At 37.7% G+C, this 20,411-nt stretch overlaps 1 protein-coding gene across 3 annotated transcripts in view; it reads right to left on the minus strand.

Moving 5' to 3' along the window:
- Positions 1-18,336, minus strand: part of MCPH1 (microcephalin 1) — a 130,562-nt gene extending 112,226 nt beyond the window's left edge. For 2 of the 3 annotated variants that reach the window (XM_080584553.1, XM_080584554.1), the window contains exons 1-8: positions 18,206-18,336; positions 14,148-14,239; positions 11,631-11,749; positions 7,277-7,352; positions 6,578-6,698; positions 6,143-6,283; positions 4,249-4,341; positions 1,860-2,873 (exon numbers count right to left, since the gene is read on the minus strand). In XM_080584553.1, the coding sequence (XP_080440679.1) occupies positions 1,860-2,873; positions 4,249-4,341; positions 6,143-6,283; positions 6,578-6,698; positions 7,277-7,352; positions 11,631-11,749; positions 14,148-14,239; positions 18,206-18,224 (1,675 nt within the window). In that variant the 5' untranslated portion in view covers positions 18,225-18,336. Of the gene's footprint in view, positions 1-1,859; positions 2,874-4,248; positions 4,342-6,142; positions 6,284-6,577; positions 6,699-7,276; positions 7,353-11,252; positions 11,353-11,630; positions 11,750-14,147; positions 14,240-18,205 lie in introns of those variants that run through there. The other variant, XM_080584555.1, reaches the window with a different exon arrangement.
- Positions 18,337-20,411: the final 2,075 nt, after the last annotated feature.

Here is a 20,411-nt window from a genome sequence, read left to right on the forward strand (position 1 = left end):
ATTTCCCAGCTTTCAAATCATGTAGAACATACAGAGAAGAAGGCAATTTACTATTTATTTACTAATTAACATGGACAACAAATAACTTACTCGAGCAAAATAAAAATCAGAAAACATTAAACCTGTATTTAATAAAAATGCATGATTCCATATTACAGTGTCACAGTAAGAAAGCTTAAAACATGATTTTAATTTTTCTTCCACAGAACTCATTTTAATAGGGAAAACGCGACTCATTTTTCATTACTGTTCCCTTCCATTTTCAAGTGAGCTCATTTGAGCTGTCAGACTTGAGGTTCTACTTGACTACACAACAGATGCACAAAGCTTAAAAAAATATATACTTAGGAAAATGGTCATCACTGATAAATCACAAATCATTAAAATCACTACAAAGACTAAGTGAAGCTTACAGAAGTTCCTAACCAACCAGGAAGGATAAAAAGTATAAACATCTGGTAACTTTTGTTTGCTGAATACTGTTTGTTCAGCCTCTCCTCCTGGGAGCTTAAACAAGTTGTCCAAAAATAAAAGTATAACATATTAGAACATTAATGACAATTTGATCACTAGAATTTGTCGTTTACAATTAACTCTCAAATTAACTGTCATACCAAACTTTAAAAGTAGTAAACATTTTCTCCTCCCCCCCCCCTTTTTTTTTGATTGTTTAATGAAAAAGCAAATTGTTCTTTGACATTAAGAAATGCAACAATCAAGGATCATCTTCTAGTACATTGCTACATGGCATAAAACACGCACAGTGGGTTCACACATTTATGGTTGTACATTTATACTTGCATAACATACACCCACACATACATATATATATATATTTAACGTGATATAGTGAGGTACTCCAGGTGTTAAAACATAGATGTAAGGAACCCAAAATAGCAGCTCACAGTTAACTTAATTCTCACAGATATGTACGCAGTCACCTTTCAACGTTTCCAGTGGATGACTTCATAAGTCTGAAACCAAGACTCTGTTCAGTCCTTTAAATAATAAATTTTACATAATTTATTAATGTAGTTTCAGAATTTTCCCGAGTTTCTGAAATTCAATATTCTAGTGTACATTTACTTTGAAATAACTTACGCTAAACTAACTTGAGAATGCTCAGGTATAAAAAAGTATTCTTAAATTATTAAAAACTAAGATGAGTTCCATATAAACAAGCCTTAATTGAAAGAGATGCTTACTTTGCACCTCTTTTGGTTTCCCTGTGTGAAGTTGGACTCAACAACCTTGAGGGGCCCCTTCCAACTCAGGATATTCTATGTTCCTCTGTGCTCTCAAATGTCTACTTCTATCTTCATTACAGCAAAAGTTAGAAATTGCTAACTGAAAGAATTTTTTTCCATTACAGAATTTGTGTTTTACCTGCAATTTGAAATAGCAATTTTAACTTGTGAAACAAAAATAATTTCGGCTATGCTATGACTAGTAGTTACTTATAAAAAGTTTACATGAGTACCATAACACTGTAAACATGAAAGCCTTGTTTTCTTCAGGTCTTCAATAGCAGCATAGTTTACAGAATACCAAGCATTAAGAAAAAAGACAGCTCACATACTTTTGTTACATTTTGAGCACAGTTTCCTTATCTCTTGGTGATTTCTTTATGTTTGTAACATATGGGAATACAAATGTGTGTTCCTCTGGCTCCTATGTACTCATTTATTTATTTTTTAAGTAAAAAGTCAGTACTGCAGCATTTTTTTCTTTTGGTGTAATTCTGAACACCGGAATTACAGTGAGAATCCTGGAATCCCTTGAGAATGCAACTTAGTTGCATAAGAATTTCTACTGCAGTATGGTATCTTTTCATTTTCCAGCTCTATGTACAGACTTACCAGTAGCACGAGTACAGTAATTTATATCAGTTCCGTACGATTTTTCATGAGCATGCTGAGGCCGTTTATTCACAAGATCTGAATCTAGAGCTTCTGCAATCTCAGCTTTTTCACCATCAGACATGCAATTCAATGGCACACTTTCTGTATGTTCAGCTGGTTTGAATGTTTTCTTTACTGCAACATCGTTTGCTTGAATAGACTTTTTTCTGCTTTTCTCAGAAGCAGTACGTGGCTTACAGGAACTCATATCATTTGAGTCCATGCTTCTTAAAGACTCTTTGCAAGAAGCATCAGAAGGATTCTGTGATTCTTGTGGGACTTGTACCTGTACTTCATTTTTATTCAAATTATATGAGGAAAAGAAGTCTTCATAAGAAGCATCTTCAGTGCACCGATCGTTGCTGTAAGTATTAACTCCTTGCAAGAACTCATTTTTAGACCCTGATGCACGCAGTTCAGAAGAAGACAGTTTCACGCTAACCACTGTTTGTAGTTTCTTCCTCTTCTTGTGTTCCAGAAGACAATCACTTCTGTCAACAGGGAAACTTCTATCACATGAACATGTATTTAAGTCTCCTCTGCTCACAGGTGAATTAGAGAGACTGCAAATCAAAGCAGGAACAGTATTTAACTTGGCTGTTTTTTGGGAAGGAGTAAAATAACCCAAGTCCTTGATTTGGAGAGAATTTTTGTTTGCAACTGAAGTAGTCATGGTATTTTCATCCTTCTGATTTTTCTCTGGAAACTTTTCTAGATCTTTTTCTAAATTATCATTGAAAGTACGCTGCAAAATCTTTTCTTTACTTAGGCTTCTTCTGTTAGGTTGTTTTGGGATTAAGCTCTTCTGGTCATAGCTACATGAGGGAGAATTCACTGATGCACTCCTGGAAACATGAACATGAGTCTGAGTACCACAGGTGGGTTCTGCTATCTCTTTTTTCTGTCTCTTTGATTTATCAGTTCCCCAGAGATCATCAACACTTGAGTTTAAGCAGACTTCCATTTGTTCTTCTGCAAAATATGAAAAGCAGCAATATAAGCATTTAACAAAACAGAAACAGTACAAAATTTCTTAGTAAAATACATACGAAATTTCTGAAAGAAGACAACAAGGATTTAGCCACTTATCTGAATATTAGGTGGTGAAGTCAGTAAAAAAAACAAACAGAAAATCAATTTAGAAACAAAGCACATTGTATGTTGACGAGAAGCTATGCTAGTTTTAACTATCATGTCTTCTTACGTGGTAATAAGCATCCCCAAATCCTCTTCTGCTTTCTTGAAACAAAGCAGAGAAGCTTTTTTCTCCACTCTAATACGTGAAGAATAGCAGAACGATTTTACATTGATTATTTAGTTTTCAACTACCTTTGTCATTCTTACTACCACAGCATTACCCACCACCTTGTAGTTTTACCAGAGTTAAGATGAAATGAAATACATCATGGTATCATAATGATAGATTTTCTGTATGATGTCAGTATACTACTTTAAAAAAAAAAAAGTGAGATATACTTTACTGTCAGAGTAGAATGGAGTAGGCAGTGCACTCAAGTGGTCCTCATTATGAATTCTAAAAGCTTTCTTCTCATTACTTTTCTACTGAAATCCCACTTAGCTTTTTGCTCACATGACTGACAGGAGACATGAGATCTGATGTACATTACTCACGGCATACATTATTCATTAATGCTGTTAAGATACCCACTGACATAGCTCAACAGCCTTCACAACAAACCTCTTCCTTATGTCCTGCTACGGTGCCAAAACACAGGAACTAAAGCCTAGCATTCTGAGCATAAGAACCTTAATTAACCACTTGAATTCAACTACAACCATAAAACATTTTAAAAGCTGATTTGTATTTACTCTTTTTATTTCTGCTGCTGTCTTCACTCCCTGAATAATCAAGCTGGAGAATGCATTAGGTTTTCTCTTGAATTCAAGTTTTTCCATTGAAAATTTGGAGGACACTTCAGTTCTGAGTTCTCTCTCTCACTCACTTCTCTTTTTTATTTCCACATCACACTGTTTAATGTGTACTCTGTGTTCTATACGAGATCACTGTATCAGTAAACTGATAGCATGCCAGAACAAGACAACGTTAAGGGGGAACAGTGCAAAGAAGAGGAAATGACAACAGCAGCACAGCAGTAGGGCAGAGAATTTACCCAATGTGACTTGTCATTCTCCAGTTCCTTGTATTCTTACTTCTATATATTTCACCAATAAACAAAACTAAAATAATTCAACTTTAAATATAAATGGCAGAGGAAACATACAAAGTTCCTTTTTCAGTGTACAAATATTTCACCATTCAAAATAAGATATACAACCCATGTACTATGTTTAAATTTTGTAATATTTAAGTAAGGTTGTGAGTTACCTTGTAACGATGCATCTTCTGCATTTGTTAAACAGGTAGACAGCGGGCAGTCTCCTGGTAAACTATGTGGAGGTGTTTGAGACATTGGTGAAGCTAGGAGTTTGTAAATAATAAATTAGTTAGCCCTATGTGCAAACACACACATTTCCACAGCATCTATTCATATTTCAAAACAGCTCAATTTTAAGAGATAAGTGGTTGCTTTGACAACTAATTGTAACCATGTAATTAATTCTAAAGACTGCTTAACGATCTTTAGACTCAAATTTACACACTAACAAAAAAGCTATTAGATTTTACAAACTGAATCAAGTTTCTTCTAGAAAACTCAGTACTCAGAAACCAAAGAATGATTGCAAACCTTTCATGAAATATTACGGACATTTCTAAGCCAGTTGAGATGTTTTAACTAAAGAATCTGATAAATTTTGCAACTAGTAGCAATGCCTTGCTATAGCAGAAATGCTTTTCAAAACCTTTGGAAGTTTTACCTTAAAACTTCAAGAGAAAACAGATACAAGCCATACTAAAATAAAAGAGATTTAATTTTTTAATTGATGTGTCACTGGTTCTATACTTTCCTTCCATAATTATGTTTAAAGGGATAAAGTGACAGTTCAGTTGACATAGACTTCTTAAAATGTCAGTCACTACAGACTTTTTTCCCTACAAAAGATGTTCCACATTTCAACAGTTTTTATACTAATTAACAAAAATCTAATGAGTTAGGCCTCATTAGTACTTGCACAGTAAGGTAAGCTCTAATGAATGACTTGAAAACTGAAGTCTAAATTTAATTCACTAGGATCTGCATTTTGAAGTCAACTCATTTTATTCAGTTAGGCTTTTTCTAATGTCATTCTTCAGAACCTTATCAATTTTGACCTCCTTTTTAAACTGTTGCCCGGAAGTAGTAACGTTACAATCTTTTGTCAATTATAGTATTAATATTAGAATTTAACAGGAAATAAGATTTAGAATCTTGTTGTAAAGTTCAACCAAGACATAATACCAATTCACAAACTTAGAAAGTCTATTTTAATTATTAGTATTCCCAAGAAGTCTTGTGTTCCCCAGCGAACTACAGACTGGTGAACCTTACCTCTGTGAGGTGAGGAACTATATGATCTTTAAGGTCCCTGCCAACCCAATTCATTCTATGATTAAGAAATTCCTTTTTGCAAAAATTGTCTTCCATGACTACTTATATCCCGTTCATGGAAACTAAAAATCAGAAAGTATTCTTACCAACTCAAAACATGGGAAGAAGGGTGTACATCCAGTCTCCCCTCAGATATTATTGTCAGAGACACAATCTACACAAGAGATGAGCTTTGAGAGCTCACAGATTCTAGGTTCAGTTCAAATCCAAATGCCATAGAAGAAAATTTATACTCAGCTTTCGGGTCCAGTCATCACACTTAAAAGGAACTCGGGTCAAATCATAACAAAGCAACAGGTGCAAAACACAGGCAAATAGGTATAGCCACAGTTCTGACACCAGACTGCAGGAAGAAACAAGCACTACCCTTTCTGTGTGCATCATTTAGATCAGCATCCCTTAATGTTACCCAGGTCAGTGGAATTCAAAGCTCAAAATGTGAGTTGTGGACTGATGTTTTGAGAAATGCTATCCACATGATGACTAATGCTGTCTGATTCCAATGGTCAGATCACATCCCCATAAAGTATTTTGAATCACAAGTTATGTCTAGTTTAAATATTTATATATTTCTAATCAAACATTTTCATTTTGAGTCTAGGTAAGGAAATGTTTCAAGAAAACTAAGGTATGCAAATAATTCTGAGGGACAGAGCAAGAAAAGCATGGAAGAAATATAGCAATAAAGATGGCAGCTATTTGTACATGTATAAATAAAATTTAACTTCTTACCGGTAGGAGAAAGATTTTCTCTTTTTTCCTTCATCTCCTTTATTCTTCTTTCCACTGCACTGCTTTGATTTCTTATTTTATTAACAGGGCTATACACAAGTGAACCATCATCTTCAAATAATAAAACCGGTGTATCAGTTTCTACACAAAGAAATTGCATTTGTACATTAATATTTACATGCTACAACAGCTTCAGAATGAGTTCTATTTTCTTAAAAAAATAAAAATAAAAAAAAAAATCAAGTTCCTCGTACCTAACGACTACAGGTACCTTAATATCACAAACTTGCAAACAGCTTTGTAAAAAGTAAAACAACTTTATTTGTTATGGTGAGATATATAAAAGTGTAAAAATAAAATTAAAAAACTCTACCTTTAAGTGCTTTAAAGAAATAACTTCAAAATATCTGAAGATTAGTCCAAAGGAATACTTACCTGCATTAATTCCTATCTTTTGTTTAGCTAATTCTTTAGCCATCTTGTCCAGTCTTCTCTGCAGCTTTCTATCATTTTCTGGAGATTTTTCTACAAAGTCTTTTGGCTGCATACACTTGTGCTAGAGGATACATAAAAAGCTTAAGTATGCGGTAAAAATTGGCCAAAAGTAACTAGACTTCCTACTTGCCCACTTTTATCACAGTATTAATTATCAATGTTTAGCACTATGCTATGTATAATCACCTCTTTAAGAATCACGGGCAATTGCAGAAGTTAACATTTTCTGAAATGAACTGTAATATGAAGACAGAAAGGTTAAACAGATACTTTAGATTAAAAGCCATCCAATTCATTAATTTTTTTTTGCTTGCAGAAAAGCTAAAGCTCAGCAGATCTTTTAAATTTTTTTTGTATTTTTTCAAAAATCAGGATTTCTGCATTAATCACAACTCAATGAAACACAGGGCACACTGCAGTCATTTGATTTGAATAAGTCAATCATTATGTAATCTTAATTTAAATCTTGATTTTTTATTCACCAATATAAAAACTCAATTTTTATTATCTGTCCTTAAGATGTCAAATATCACAGCCATAGTCTACTTTAAAAACCTATTCAGATGGACAGAGTTTACAGAAAGTTCTGAAAATAAACAGTTCCAATGCCTAAGGTCAGGAAATTCAAACTTTACTTACTTTTAGCAGTAATCCTTCATTATTGTATACTGCAGGAAATAAAGATTCATCAACATGTATTCCAGTTTCTCGACACCTGTAAAATAAATTAGAGATGCAATCTTTAATTTTTAAGAATGAGAATCTTTGTTGCAAAAAAAAAAATATAAATCAGCCCTGTAATAATTAGACCCTTCCCAATTGCATATCCTTAGCATAACTACTGTAACGCTAAATAAACTATACATTTAAGCAAACAGAAGACATGATAATATTGTCCTAATGATGTCCTCTAAATTGCTGCTTCAATGCTCTGAAAGTCAAAGATTCCAGCTCATATGTTATTCCCCCACACATTCAAAAAGCACTGTATTAAGTCCTTCTGGCCAGATTCATATGAACCTGAAATCTGGCACTGACTTTTGTGCAGACTGTAGGTTTTCTTCTTTCACTAGCTAGTAAGACACTAATCTACAGAATGTTATGAAAAACAAGAAAAAAGAATCCAAAGCTCCTATTCTGGCAAGTGAGAAGGTAGGCTTCATCTGGCTGGACCTGGCTTTTACTTCTTACCCGTTAGTTTTGTTTTTTTTGCCTTCTCTTTGTATAGACAATGCTTAAAACAGACCCTTACTGTGGAAGGATCTATATTTGTTAAATAATTAAAAAAAAAATCTGATAACTTACCCCTAGATTGCCTCTATCTTTTCGTATTCAAAGACTGACTTTAGATTGGTAGGACTCACGTTATCTTGGAATGTCATATATGTGTACATCATGGATGATATTGAGGCAAGAACTTGGTTATCAGTGCATTAACTGAAGTTATTTTAGTCAAAATTGGTAACATTTCATTCTTGAATAATGTTTTCACTAAATAATAAAACTAGTTACATGAAAGATTACAGAAGACTTAGCAGACTACTAGAATTCCTCCAGCAGTCATTCAAAACTGTGATGCTAGCGACACCTAGTGTCACACTGCTTTAAAGTTTGTATTCATCGAATTGCAATCTAATTGCTTCACTGTTTTGAAAAGGAAAAAAAAGAGAGCCAAACCACTACAAATATTTGTCAAACTATCTGAATTTAGAGTTCTCTGGAGTATCAATTAGATATTCAATCTATTTGACTTCAGTGCCTATTATTAAATTCTAGATAATGATCAGCACAGATGTAGAATACATTAAAATTTAAATTAAATCAGATAATTAATTTAGTTAATTCAGAGAAGCTAAACAGAAAAAGGGTTGAGCATTAAAGATCTTATAATTTTTTTTAAGCTTTGCAGACAAACCTGAGTGTGATTTGGTCTACCTTATTTGTGACATGACTAAGTTAGCCTTACTGAGAACAAATAGAGTTTCACAATCATGTTTAGATTTGGACTAAGTGTTCTTACTTCGGACACAGATTTTAGCAATTCTATTTTATCTAAAGATTTATTATTTTTTTAAGACTGCTCATTAAGTCCTTTGAGTTGAAGTGGCGCTAAAAAAACCACCTCAGTGATCCCAAAAGCATCACACATTTTGCATTAAACTTATAATACATTTAAATGAATCTTATAGCAAGTCCACAATTTTATGCGCTATTTTTAAAGCTAGATATAACAATCATTCTTAGAAAATTAAAAAAAAAAAGAGGAAACAGGTTTATTTTAAAATATTTTGAAATTTTAATTGTCATCTTATTTTTAAAGTTTTCTTCTATATAAAATTTCTTCCTGTTAAACTATGGAACTTCATTCTATTTAGATTCAAACAGATGCTCATACTACAGAGCAGAAGCTTCCAATAAAATCTCAGGCAAATCACTGGAAACAGCACTCAAAATAAATTGAAGTAACATTCACACAGACCCTGACAGTCTAACATGTTTTTTTTCTTCCATGGAGAAAAGCAAACACTATAGTTTTTCAAATCATTGGGCAAGTTCCTATGAAAGGCGTAAGTACTGCTCAGGAGAACATTACACTAGTGTACATGCAGAACTTTTTGGAAGTAGGGGCCCACTAGCTGTTAAGCGGGAAAATATTTGGCACAAAGCAGAAGAGTAAGTATACGCTGGAGTAATTGTTTATGAGTTGTTCCCTTGTCTGCTGTTTTCAGAGCTCAAACATCAAAGCGTAGGGTCCAGATTAAATAGAATATACTCCAGCATCCTGTTTCCAATATCAAGATGCCCAGGAGCATGTAAGAACATGAAAACACAGCAAAACACTCACAGTTTACTTTGCTATGTTCAACAGATTTATGGTTTAGGGATGGCCTGAGACAATTTTATCAAAAAATAAACATAGTATTAAGTGTTTAATTGCTTCAGTGTTTTGTGAAACCCATGTAAATCTTTGCAGTCTATACTGATTCTCCAACAAGGAGTTGCAGCCTAACTTATGCTTTGCTAAAAATCATCATTTACTACCTTCTCTGCATCTACCTCCAGCCAGATTCATGTGATACTCTCCAATTCTTCCACTGAGGAAAGGCTAATATAAATTAATTCCCTACTCAGTCTCTCTTTATGAACCTTTGTTTTCACAGGAGTCTATCCCACCTCCACTCTCACTTCTTCTTGAGGCTGAAGAATTCTTGTCTCTTCAATTACGTCTTGTGATAAAACTATTTTATACTTTGCCATGCTTGCTGCTATTTCAGGCAATATTCTGAACATAACCATGGCCTTCTTGCTTCAGCTACATGAAGCATCACGTTTGCAGGCTCTCATTCTGGTGGAGGATTTCAACCACATGGATGGCCCATGGCAGCGGGGTTGGAACTAGATGATCCAAGATGATCATCTAGAGGCCTCTTCCAACCCAAGCCATTCTACAATTCTATGATAAAATAATGTCATCCCACTACATAAAATTTTATGCTCTATTTCATTTATTTTTTGACAACCACTTAGGTAATAATACTAGGGAAACATTTCTAAAGGTTTCACCGACCCAACATCTTCCAGTACTGCTGAGGAGACTCTTGTGGTGGAACTGCTGTAACAGAGATCACATTTCTGTGTAACACATCCTGGTCTATCCTCTGTGAGCTTCTTTTATTCTGCTGCTGCTGCTACTGCAGATGCTACTCACCTGGACTTTTCTGGGATTCTTTTTACTATAACACCTGCATGTCCTTGAAGAGTTAATAGTTCCTGTGACTACAGTTTCAGATTTCATATTTATACATGTATCTATCTCAGGAGCATATTTAAAATATAACCAAATATCCCACTGGAATGACCATCATTCTTATGTGCACTCAGATAGCTGGAGGTCACAGAAGGAAACAGTCACATAAATAACATTTTGCATCCCTAGTGCATTTTTGAGAACTTACAAGATTTCTTCATTAGTGTTAAGGCTTGCTGGATTGTAAAGTTATAGCTTCTGTAGCTTCTATATCTGATATATATATATATATATATCAATATATATATATATAAAAACAGGAAAATTCTGCCTCAGCATAACTGCATGAATTTCTTTTTTGGCTCACAGACTTGCATTGCAAGCTTTGCAGTTGTACTGGCCTACAATTAATTGGCTGCAGAGCTCAGTGTTGCTCCCCCCCCAGCACTTAGCAAACTGCTAATTCCCTATGCATGTGATACCTAACTGATATAGGACATGGTCCATCGCCACAGTAATTTACAAAAACAAACAAAAGGAGTGTTCGAGTATAACATGCATATTCTTAAAAACTAGTAGTTATTTAATACTTTGTCTGAAATCTAAGTTAGGCCTCATAAAACAAACTCGGAGGAGATGCCATGGACTACAAACAAATTTTCTCATGGATGGCTGCAAAGCTGAAATTCTTTTTTTGTTGTTTTGTTTTTAGTTTAACTTTTTCCTTGTGGTAGTTGAGAATCTTCAAGCGGTGCCATGCTGAACCTGCCAAATGTCTTAAAAGCCAGATACGAATCTTATTTTTTTTTTTTCCTTGCTATGAGATACTCTCTCAATGGGAAATAATTACAGAACTGGTACGATTACCTCCTTCATTTTTGTCCCTGGAGAAGTGTGCTTTTTCATGTGGAAATGGAAGAATTCTATTCAACGTAAATATCTGATCTTCACTGCCTATGTATGCTATCTGAGAGCAAAGGAGTAGAACACTACATGGTTAAAAAATATACCGTGCAACTACTTCAACACATTCATTTTTCAATAGATAACATGGTACCTTTCTGTGGAAGAAAGGTATTTTTATTATAGAAATAGTGTCATAGGAAAGTAATCAATTACTCATAGACTTATCACTGTTTCAAGTACATTAAAAAAAATGGATAGTGTACTTTAAGTTTTTTAATAAATAATACCACAATCTATTCTCTGGAACGGGTCACATTCATTATACTCAATAGTACTCACTTCTCCACCCATAGCACAGAAACTATTTTTACACCAGCCTTCTGTGCTTTTCTCCATGTAGCCGAACGTCCTTCTTTGAAGACCACGTGAGTCACGTGCTTGTTGAAAGTTTTTGAAACCTGCAGAAGTAAACAGAGAGCAGATTTTTGAGTCTGAAAATCAGAAAAGATTAATGCAACTAGAAAGCCTGTTTTTCTGGATAAAACAATAGCATAAAAACATTATGTTAAGGACTTGTTTGATCTTTCCCATCTTTACAAAGAAGGCTGAAGCAATCAAAGCCCAAGTCTCATTAGTCAAACCAACACAAGACAAGCTAGAGGGATAGAGTAGCCTTTTATTTTCTAACTTCTTTTTTCTAGATTACCATTTTCATGTGCCTACCCTAGCTGTATCACTGATCTTACAACATTTTAATATAAGTAGCCCAACATGATTTCTTATGTAACAGCCAGTACAGAAATTAGCTGTTACTATCCAAAAAAATGCCAATTATATCTTTAACTTAGTAAAGAACTCACAGACTTAGATTACAGTTAACCTCACTGTTTACACTAATTCTCAACAACAGTGATCACTTTTAGTTCTGCGGGAAGGGAGGTTGATGATGCTAAGAAAATTAATCATACGGGAACACTTTAAAAAGAGTGAGAAATACAGAAAACTTAAGTCAGTACAGCTAGGGTCACAACTGACATTTTCACTGTGCTACAAATCTTCAGTTATCAACCTTTACTGATAACTAAATGCTAACCATTTCAGTTCTAGAAATCCATTCTTTACAACCAAAATTTCACTTCATTGTAGCTAAACAAAACTGTTTGACCAGTTGTGATTGTACTGATGTCATCACGTTAATAATTCATATTTTACAGCAGCACCTCCTCAACACAGCCACATGGAAGTAGTTGTGTAGATTTCTGTTGCATTCTCAATTGAGCCACTATATTTGCCTCCAAACATGTTGGATCTACTTTTGGCTTTAAGAAAACTATTTAGCTTTTCCAAATATTTTTGATGGCAAGCTGATTTATTGCTCCTCAGAAGACAAAAAGCAAGAGATTTATGTATCTAGGTATACAGGACCAATGAGTCTCTTTCAGATTATGTTATGACTGCAGATACAAACACAGTCACTTATGCTAGTATCACGCTCACAGCCCACAACTTAAGGAGACGGGATGCTTGACATGGCTTTGCCTCCAATTTATGGAGCAGCACCACCTTAGGCCTCCCTCTCACCATGAAGAGTGAATCAGTCAAGGTATTGTCACATGCAGCAGTCCCCTCTCTTGTCTCATCCCTTACCCTGGGGGTTCTGTGTTGATAAGCTGACCTTAACTTGGTGTGACTGAACCAACACTCTAGTGGAAAACAAAATTAGAAATTTCTTTCCTGACAGAGTGAGCCACGCCAGTTTCTTATCATGTGCTCAGCCCAATAGAAGGGAAGGAAGTGTTGGCCAGGAACGAAATAATGATGGAGAAGGACCACCCCTTTTCAAAGTGATCTGCTGAACAGACGCATCTGTACCATTTGTCTGTACCTTTCACCACACCCAGCTACTTTAAGATCAACTCAAAGCACTTGCAGAATTTTGAAGCCTTATCATATTTTCCACAAGAAAAACCTGAAGCCATTAGAACAAAATTCAACTGATCTCACAGCACAGCCCAAAAGAACAAGAGATTTTTATTACTCCAGTTACTTATTGTGAGTTGTATTTCCTTTTATAATAAAAACAGTTCTTCTATTGTTCTGGCATGCTACCTCAGCTGAATTCATACAGTGAGAGAGACTTTGGAGATGTTAGCAAAACTTCCTAAATGACAGTGAGATACACCTACATATGCAGAATTAAAAAGCACTGGGAGTTCACACAAGTGTTATTTAGAGCATAATGTGGGTTGTAAAAATCTCCATTAACCAGTAATAATGTGCAAGAAGGCAAGATGCTAGTTTGACTTCGGTGTCTAGCTGAAATTTTACAGCTGGCAGTTAAACACATTTCGCACCTACAGCTCAAGTATATTTGATATGGAAAAATCACTGACACATCTTAGATGTATTTTTACTAGTATTTTCTGGAAGTGAACCGTATTTGTAGGAGAGTGAGTAGAAGAATAAAATGTAACAGTACATAGGTTAGAAAACATGGTAACAACAGACCAGCTGCCCAGAAGTTAAAGAAAACAAAACACACAAATAACTTAGGTTTTCAACCCCTAGATTTGGTTTGTCCCCTGTATAGTATATATAATACTTTATGAGATATATTTGCTAGCGTATTAACATGCAAAGAAGTTGTTAAATAGATAGGCTTTAAATAGGCTTTAAATGCATTTCCCATCTGCCACTAATAAGAATTTTACAGCATGCTCATCTATTTGAATCTGTGATTTTTTTTCCTGCCCTTTAAAAACCCCTACTGCAAAGAAATAAACAAGCAGAACAAATAAGCTAGTTTCTGAGTAAGAGTTTTCATATTCTGTTTACTCCAAAAAAAAGTTTCCTTACTTTTGCTTCCATGTCAAGAAGTTGCTTCTCAAAGGCTTTCGAGTAATTTTCTGTTCTGTTAGATGACCAAACTTCTACAAATGCACAAATACCTGGATCAGAAGAGGAAAAACGACAGCTATTTAAGTTCACGAAGGTAAAACTAGTTAAACTGCCTTTCCAACAAAAATTTGCTTTAATACACACTGCATTCAGTAGCAAGTAGGTGACATTGGTGGTAGGGTGATGGTTGGACCAGATGATCTTGGAGGTCTTTTCCAACCCTAACGATTCTATGGTTCTTTGAAGTATCACAGAATCACAGAATTGTCTAGGTTGGAAGAGACCTCCAAGATCATCTAGTCCAACCTCAGCCCTAACACTAACAAGTCCTACACTAAACCATATCACCAAGGGCTACATCTAAACGTCTTTTAAAGACCTCCAGGGATGGTGACTCAACCACCTCCCTGGGCAGCCCATTCCAATGCCTAACAGCCCTTTCAGTAAAGAAGTTCTTCCTAACATCCGACCTAAACCTCCCCTGGCGCAACTTTAGCCCATTCCCCCTCGTCCTGTCACCAGGCACGTGGGAGAACAGACCAACCCCCACCTCTCTACAGCCTCCTTTAAGGTACCTATAGAGAGCGATGAGGTCTCCCCTGAGCCTCCTTTTCTCCAGGCTGAACAAGCCCAGCTCCCTCAGCCGCTCCTCGTAAGACTTGTTCTCCAGACCCCTCACCAGCTTCGTTGCCCTTCTCTGGACTCTCTCGAGCACCTCCATGTCCTTCTTGTAGCGAGGGGCCCAAAACTGAACACAGTACTCGAGGTGCGGCCTCACCAGAGCCGAGTACAGGGGCACAATCACCTCCTTAGACCTGCTGGCCACACAGCTTCTTATACAAGCCAGGATGCTGTTGGCAGTCTTGGCCACCTGAGCACACTGCTGGCTCATATTCAGCCGACTATCAACCAGTACTCCCAGGTCCTTCTCTGCCAGGCAGCTTTCCAACCACTCATCTCCCAGCCTGTAGCTCTGCTTGGGGTTGTTGTGCTCCAGGTGCAGGACCCGGCACTTGGCCTTGTTGAACTTCATACAGTTGACCTCAGCCCATCAGTCCAGCCTATCCAGATCCTCCTGCAGAGCCTTCCTTCCCTCGAGTAGATTGACACACGCACTTAGCTTGGTGTCATCTGCAAACTTACTGAGGGTGCACTCGATCCCCTCATCCAGGTCATCGATAAAGACATTAAAGAGGACCGGCCCCAGCACTGAGCCCTGGGGGACTCCACTAGTGACCGGCCTCCAACTGGATTTGGCTCCATTCACCACAACTCTCTGGGCCCAGCTACCCAGCCAGTTTTTAACCCAACAAAGCGTACGCCAGTCCAAGCCCCGAGCAGCCAGTTTCTTGAGGAGAATGTTGTGGGAAATGGTGTCAAAAGCCTTACTGAAGTCAAGGTAGATCACATCCACAGCTTTCTCCTCATCCACCAAGCGCGTTACTTGGTCATAGAAGGAGATCAGGTTCGTCAAGCAGGACCTACCTTTCATAAACCCATGCTGACTGGGCCTGATCGCCTGGTGGCCCTGCAAGTGCCGCGTGATGACCCTCAAGATAATCTGTTCCATGAGCTTCCCTGGCACTGAGGTCAAGCTAACAGGCCTATAGTTCGCCGGGTCTACCCTCCGGCCCTTATTGTAGATGGGCGTCACGTTTGCCAGCCGCCAGTCAACTGGGACCTCCCCTGATAGCCAGGACTGCCGATAAATGATGGAAAGCGGCTCGGCCAGCTCCTCCGCCAGTTCGCTCAGTACCCTCGGGTGGATCCCATCTGGCCCCATCGACTTGAGTACATCCAAGTGTTGTAGCAGGTCGCCAACCATTTCCTCATGGACAGCGAGGGCCACATCCTGCTCCCCATCCCCTTCCACCAGCTCAAGGCACTGGGTATCCAGAGAACAACCAGCCTTGCCGCTAAAGACTGAGGCAAAGAAAGCATTGAGCCCCTCAGCCTTTTCCTCATCTTTTGTAACTAAGTTTCCCCCCGCATCTAGTAAAGGATGCTTTTATATAGTATAGCTTTTAATAAACTGAGCATCGCATGCTAGCAACAGATTTTTTTTTTAGAGTATTGCTGTCCTTTAAACTAGTTGAAATGTAACAAACTAAGAAGTTTGACAGTTCTTACACAACTTTTCACTTTTTAAAATATATTACCAGCTTAACAAGCAAAGCAGTATCTTTACATGACTGGTCACCCATGTGATTAAATCATTGCTAATCTTCAGGGTAACCAAAAATGTTAAAAATAGTTGCTGTAACGCAGGCGACCAAACATAATGAAATAAAAGTCATGGAATTATTCTATCAGCAAACCTCCATAAAACTCAGCAGAAACATCATTTAACAATTTCCAACTGACTTAAAATTCCACCTTATTGATATTGAATCACCCTGAAATTAAGTACTTATCACAGGGGCTAACAAAGTTTCATGTCAGCTGCTTTATGGAACGTCAGGAATATTGCATTTAAGCGGCTTACTCTATCAACCAGATTAAGAATCTCTTCGAGGAATGAAATCAGCCTGGGCTGAGAAAGTCTTAAAAAAAAAAAAAGTCACAATCCCAGATGACATGGAGGGATAAGCAAATGAAACTTGAAATAATTCCTTCATTAGTATGACTTAGGATGACCTATAGCTAGATTGGCCATACCAATTTCCCCTTGGGAATAGTGGATCAGGAGAATTCCTGAAAACTGGAAGAATGCCAGTTCACCAAAACCAACTTTAAACAAACTGCAGGCCAGACAGTTCTCAGAACTCATGAATAAATTTGAAAGCATCAATTTAAATTTAAAAAGTTCATCCTTAGCAAACACTGTTTAACTATTTTAGTTGCTAGGGATGCCCTTCCAAATCATTATTATATAGTATCACGTCTTCTTTTTAAGTGTATAACACCAAAATGCTCTAACTGTAGTATTTTATAAAGATTAATCACAGAATCACAGAATCTTCTAGGTTGGAAGAGACCTCCAAGATCATCTACTCCAACCTCAGCCCTAACACTAACAAGTCCCCCACTAAACCATATCACTAAGGGCTACATCTAAACGTCTTTTAAAGACCTCCAGGGATGGTGACTCAACCACCTCCCTGGGCAGCCCATTCCAATGCCTAACAACCCTTTCGGTAAAGAAGTTCTTCCTAACATCCAACCTAAAATTAATGTGTTTGTAATTGCTAGATTTTTATTTATTTATTTATTTTACTGTGTAAGAGAATTATGAAACTTAAAACACCTCCTTAGTGAAACCAGAAGGAAGAAAATGATGATCAGTAATATAACATCAGATATCTATGGGACCTTAAGTCAGGTCTACTCTAATTCACTGTTTTTACCCACGTTTCTTTTGGTTGAGGACCACAACAACTTTTTGCCAGTTACTTTTTTTGCTTGGTTGCTCTGTTGTGAAAAACATTGCACTCATGTTCAAAAAAAAAAACAACAACAAAACAATGTCTTCCTCTTGCATCAAATACTTCATAACCGTCACAGCTACAATGCTGCTAGAAAAACAGGTTAGAGCCTACCAGTGAGGGTCAAACTAGGACCTTATAGGGGAACTCTATTTCAGCGTGTACCTGCAGCAGGATCAAAGGTATGGCGTACAATAATTAGCCAATTTGAGCTACTATATTCCATCAGGAGACAAAACACTTTGTAGTTTTTCTACTGTAGAAAGCAAGGAAAATCAGGAAGTGTTTGGAGGTGCTTTGAACTAGAAGAGCTCTGAGAGCTGGGTTCTTGGAGAAGGCCACTCATGCTACAAAATCTCAAAGGTGGCAGCAAAATGAAAGTCATAGAGGGCAACCTAGCGAGGCAGAAACTTAGAAAGAAGCTGGAGAAACCGAGAAAGGCCACAGGGCTCGGGCAGGGACGGCCGCGGCCGGTGGCTCCCTGCCCTCTCCGAGGCGGCTACCAGCCCCAACCCCGGCCGCAGGCCGCCTCCTCCCTCTCTCCCTCCCCCCGCATCCCGGGGGCTCCCCTCAGGGCGGCTGAGCCGGTACCTTTCAGGACGGGCTCCATCAGCAGCCGGGCACAGCACCGGCCCCGCAGGCTCCGGTAGCCGCCACCGTTCAAACCCGCCTCCGCGCCGCTCCGCCGGGCCTGCGCCCTGCACAGCGCCCCGCCGCGCCTGCGTGCCGGCCGGGAAATGGCGGCCGGGGCCGGCAGGGGAACCGGGGCTGTGGGGCAGCGCCTTTCGGAGCCTGATGGGAGGCTCTGGGGGTGAAACTTTAAAGATAAGGCCGTGCATGAGTAAAGCAAGGGCTCTGTCCCAGCAGCTCCGGCTGAATGTAGTGCTGGGGGAGCCAGCAGAGTGTTTTGTAAAGCAGTTTTGAAAAAGAGGAAGCGGTGGCAAAGCAGCGCGTGAGGTTTTTGTGTCCACGTTCATGGTGTGCTCTCTTCAGGAGGCTTCTCTGAAGAGTTTTATTTGGTAGAGAGGTGTGTCAGAAAATCAGCACCCTCTAAACCCGGTGTGTTAAGAGAAAAAGTACTGAGCAAGTCAACAAAATGGGGATTAACAAACGGGAGTGACCAGGCAGTGTTTGTTCAAGTGTCCAAAATGACTTGAGGGCAACTGTGCTACTGAGGACAGTGAGCCCATCCTTCTGGAAAACGGCCTCTGTGATAGAAAGCTGGAGTGTAGCAAAAGTGATGACAGAGGGAATTAAGATACAGAAAGCCTGATGTCTTCCCTAGTGTAAAATAATAACGACATTAGTGAGCATAAGGACATATACAATGAGAAAGAAGGAGCACACCTTTTTTAAGATAAAATGGTGATGTGCAACTTCATTACATGGTGTACGCAGCTCAGAAGCACTGGCATTGCTGTAGTGTTACATAAACCAATGCTGTTCTGAAACCTTCAACATGCAATCCTCTTCATCTGAAAAATGATGGAGCAGAAATTAAGAAGCAATAGAGGCGCAAAACAAAGTTACTCCACATGTTAGTGCTTCCTTAGATTCAGAACCATTGCTAAATTAGTGATTATGGGTAGAATTAGTAAATAGCTGTGAGCTGTCAGTGGAGTTTAAAAACATGTAATGAAACTGGGATGTTCAGGAAATTAGCAAGCACATCGAATTCTGTACAGCAAGTATGAGTAACGTTATTTCAAAATAGGATACATCCACACAGTCTGTTTGGATTTGTGTGGGATTGGAAACTATGACATAAGAAAACTACTAAGGAAATGGTGGTACCATCTTCAAAATACTTGTGAAAACTACAGTTTTTTGGTAAATAGTTTCTAGGTGTGTCAGTGGTATAAATCCACTCAATCCACACAACCAAAGCTGACAGAAACATCAAGATCCTAGAGCCAGCGATTCTAATAAAACTTTTTTAAAAAAATAAATAATAAAATCCAGACTGAGGGAAATTTCAGCATAATTAAAAAATGCATCAATTTGTACATGTGTCCAAGCATAATACTTAATCTAGGATGCAAGTCTAGAAGACCTTCAGTAAAAAAACAAACAAACAAACAAACAAAACACACGGGATGTGTCTGAGCCTTTAACTGAAAAGTAGTAGCGGGTTTTATAGTAGCTCTAAATAGACTTTAAAGGGGGATATGCTGAAATGTACAGTTAGAGCTGTATATTCTGATTCTCCAGTCATAGAGACAGTGAAGTTTAATGGCTACAGGAAGTTGTTATATCTCGTTATCAGAGCAAAGGACTACTCAAAGAACGTTGGGCTTTGGATTTCCACCTTTTTATTACAGAGGCAAGTAAGTACCGTACTGAAAGTATCCAATGAATTTACTGAGTTTTCTCTGAAATGGTTTTGACTTCATGGTTGTTTCAGGCTTTACAAGACATGGTTTCTGTACAATCAGTACTTACTGTGACATAGAAGTTACAGAATGCTGCACTGTGAAGAAAGAGTTTTCCAGGTTATATTATGTTTGAAAAGGAAGAACCAATAAAAGTTGCATTTCACTTGACATCCTAATCACAAAGAATAGCTCATGTTCCAAAGAAATAACAGTTCCATGAATTTATAAATGCTTCCTAGGCATCAAAACAGTTCATGGTGTGAACCATGAATCCCAGTTAAACTGAAAAATTTGAGCTGCATTACTTCCCCCAAAAGTAGCAAATCCCAGTGAGTCAATCTGTTTATTTAGCACCTGTGTGCTTGTATATCAGAACATATTTTGAGATGTCTTCTGTCAGATGCTTCTTGGCCATTACAGGT

The sequence above is a fragment of the Anser brachyrhynchus genome, assembly GCF_964034855.1.
Source record: "Anser brachyrhynchus genome assembly, chromosome: 3".
NCBI lineage: Eukaryota > Metazoa > Chordata > Aves > Anseriformes > Anatidae > Anser > Anser brachyrhynchus.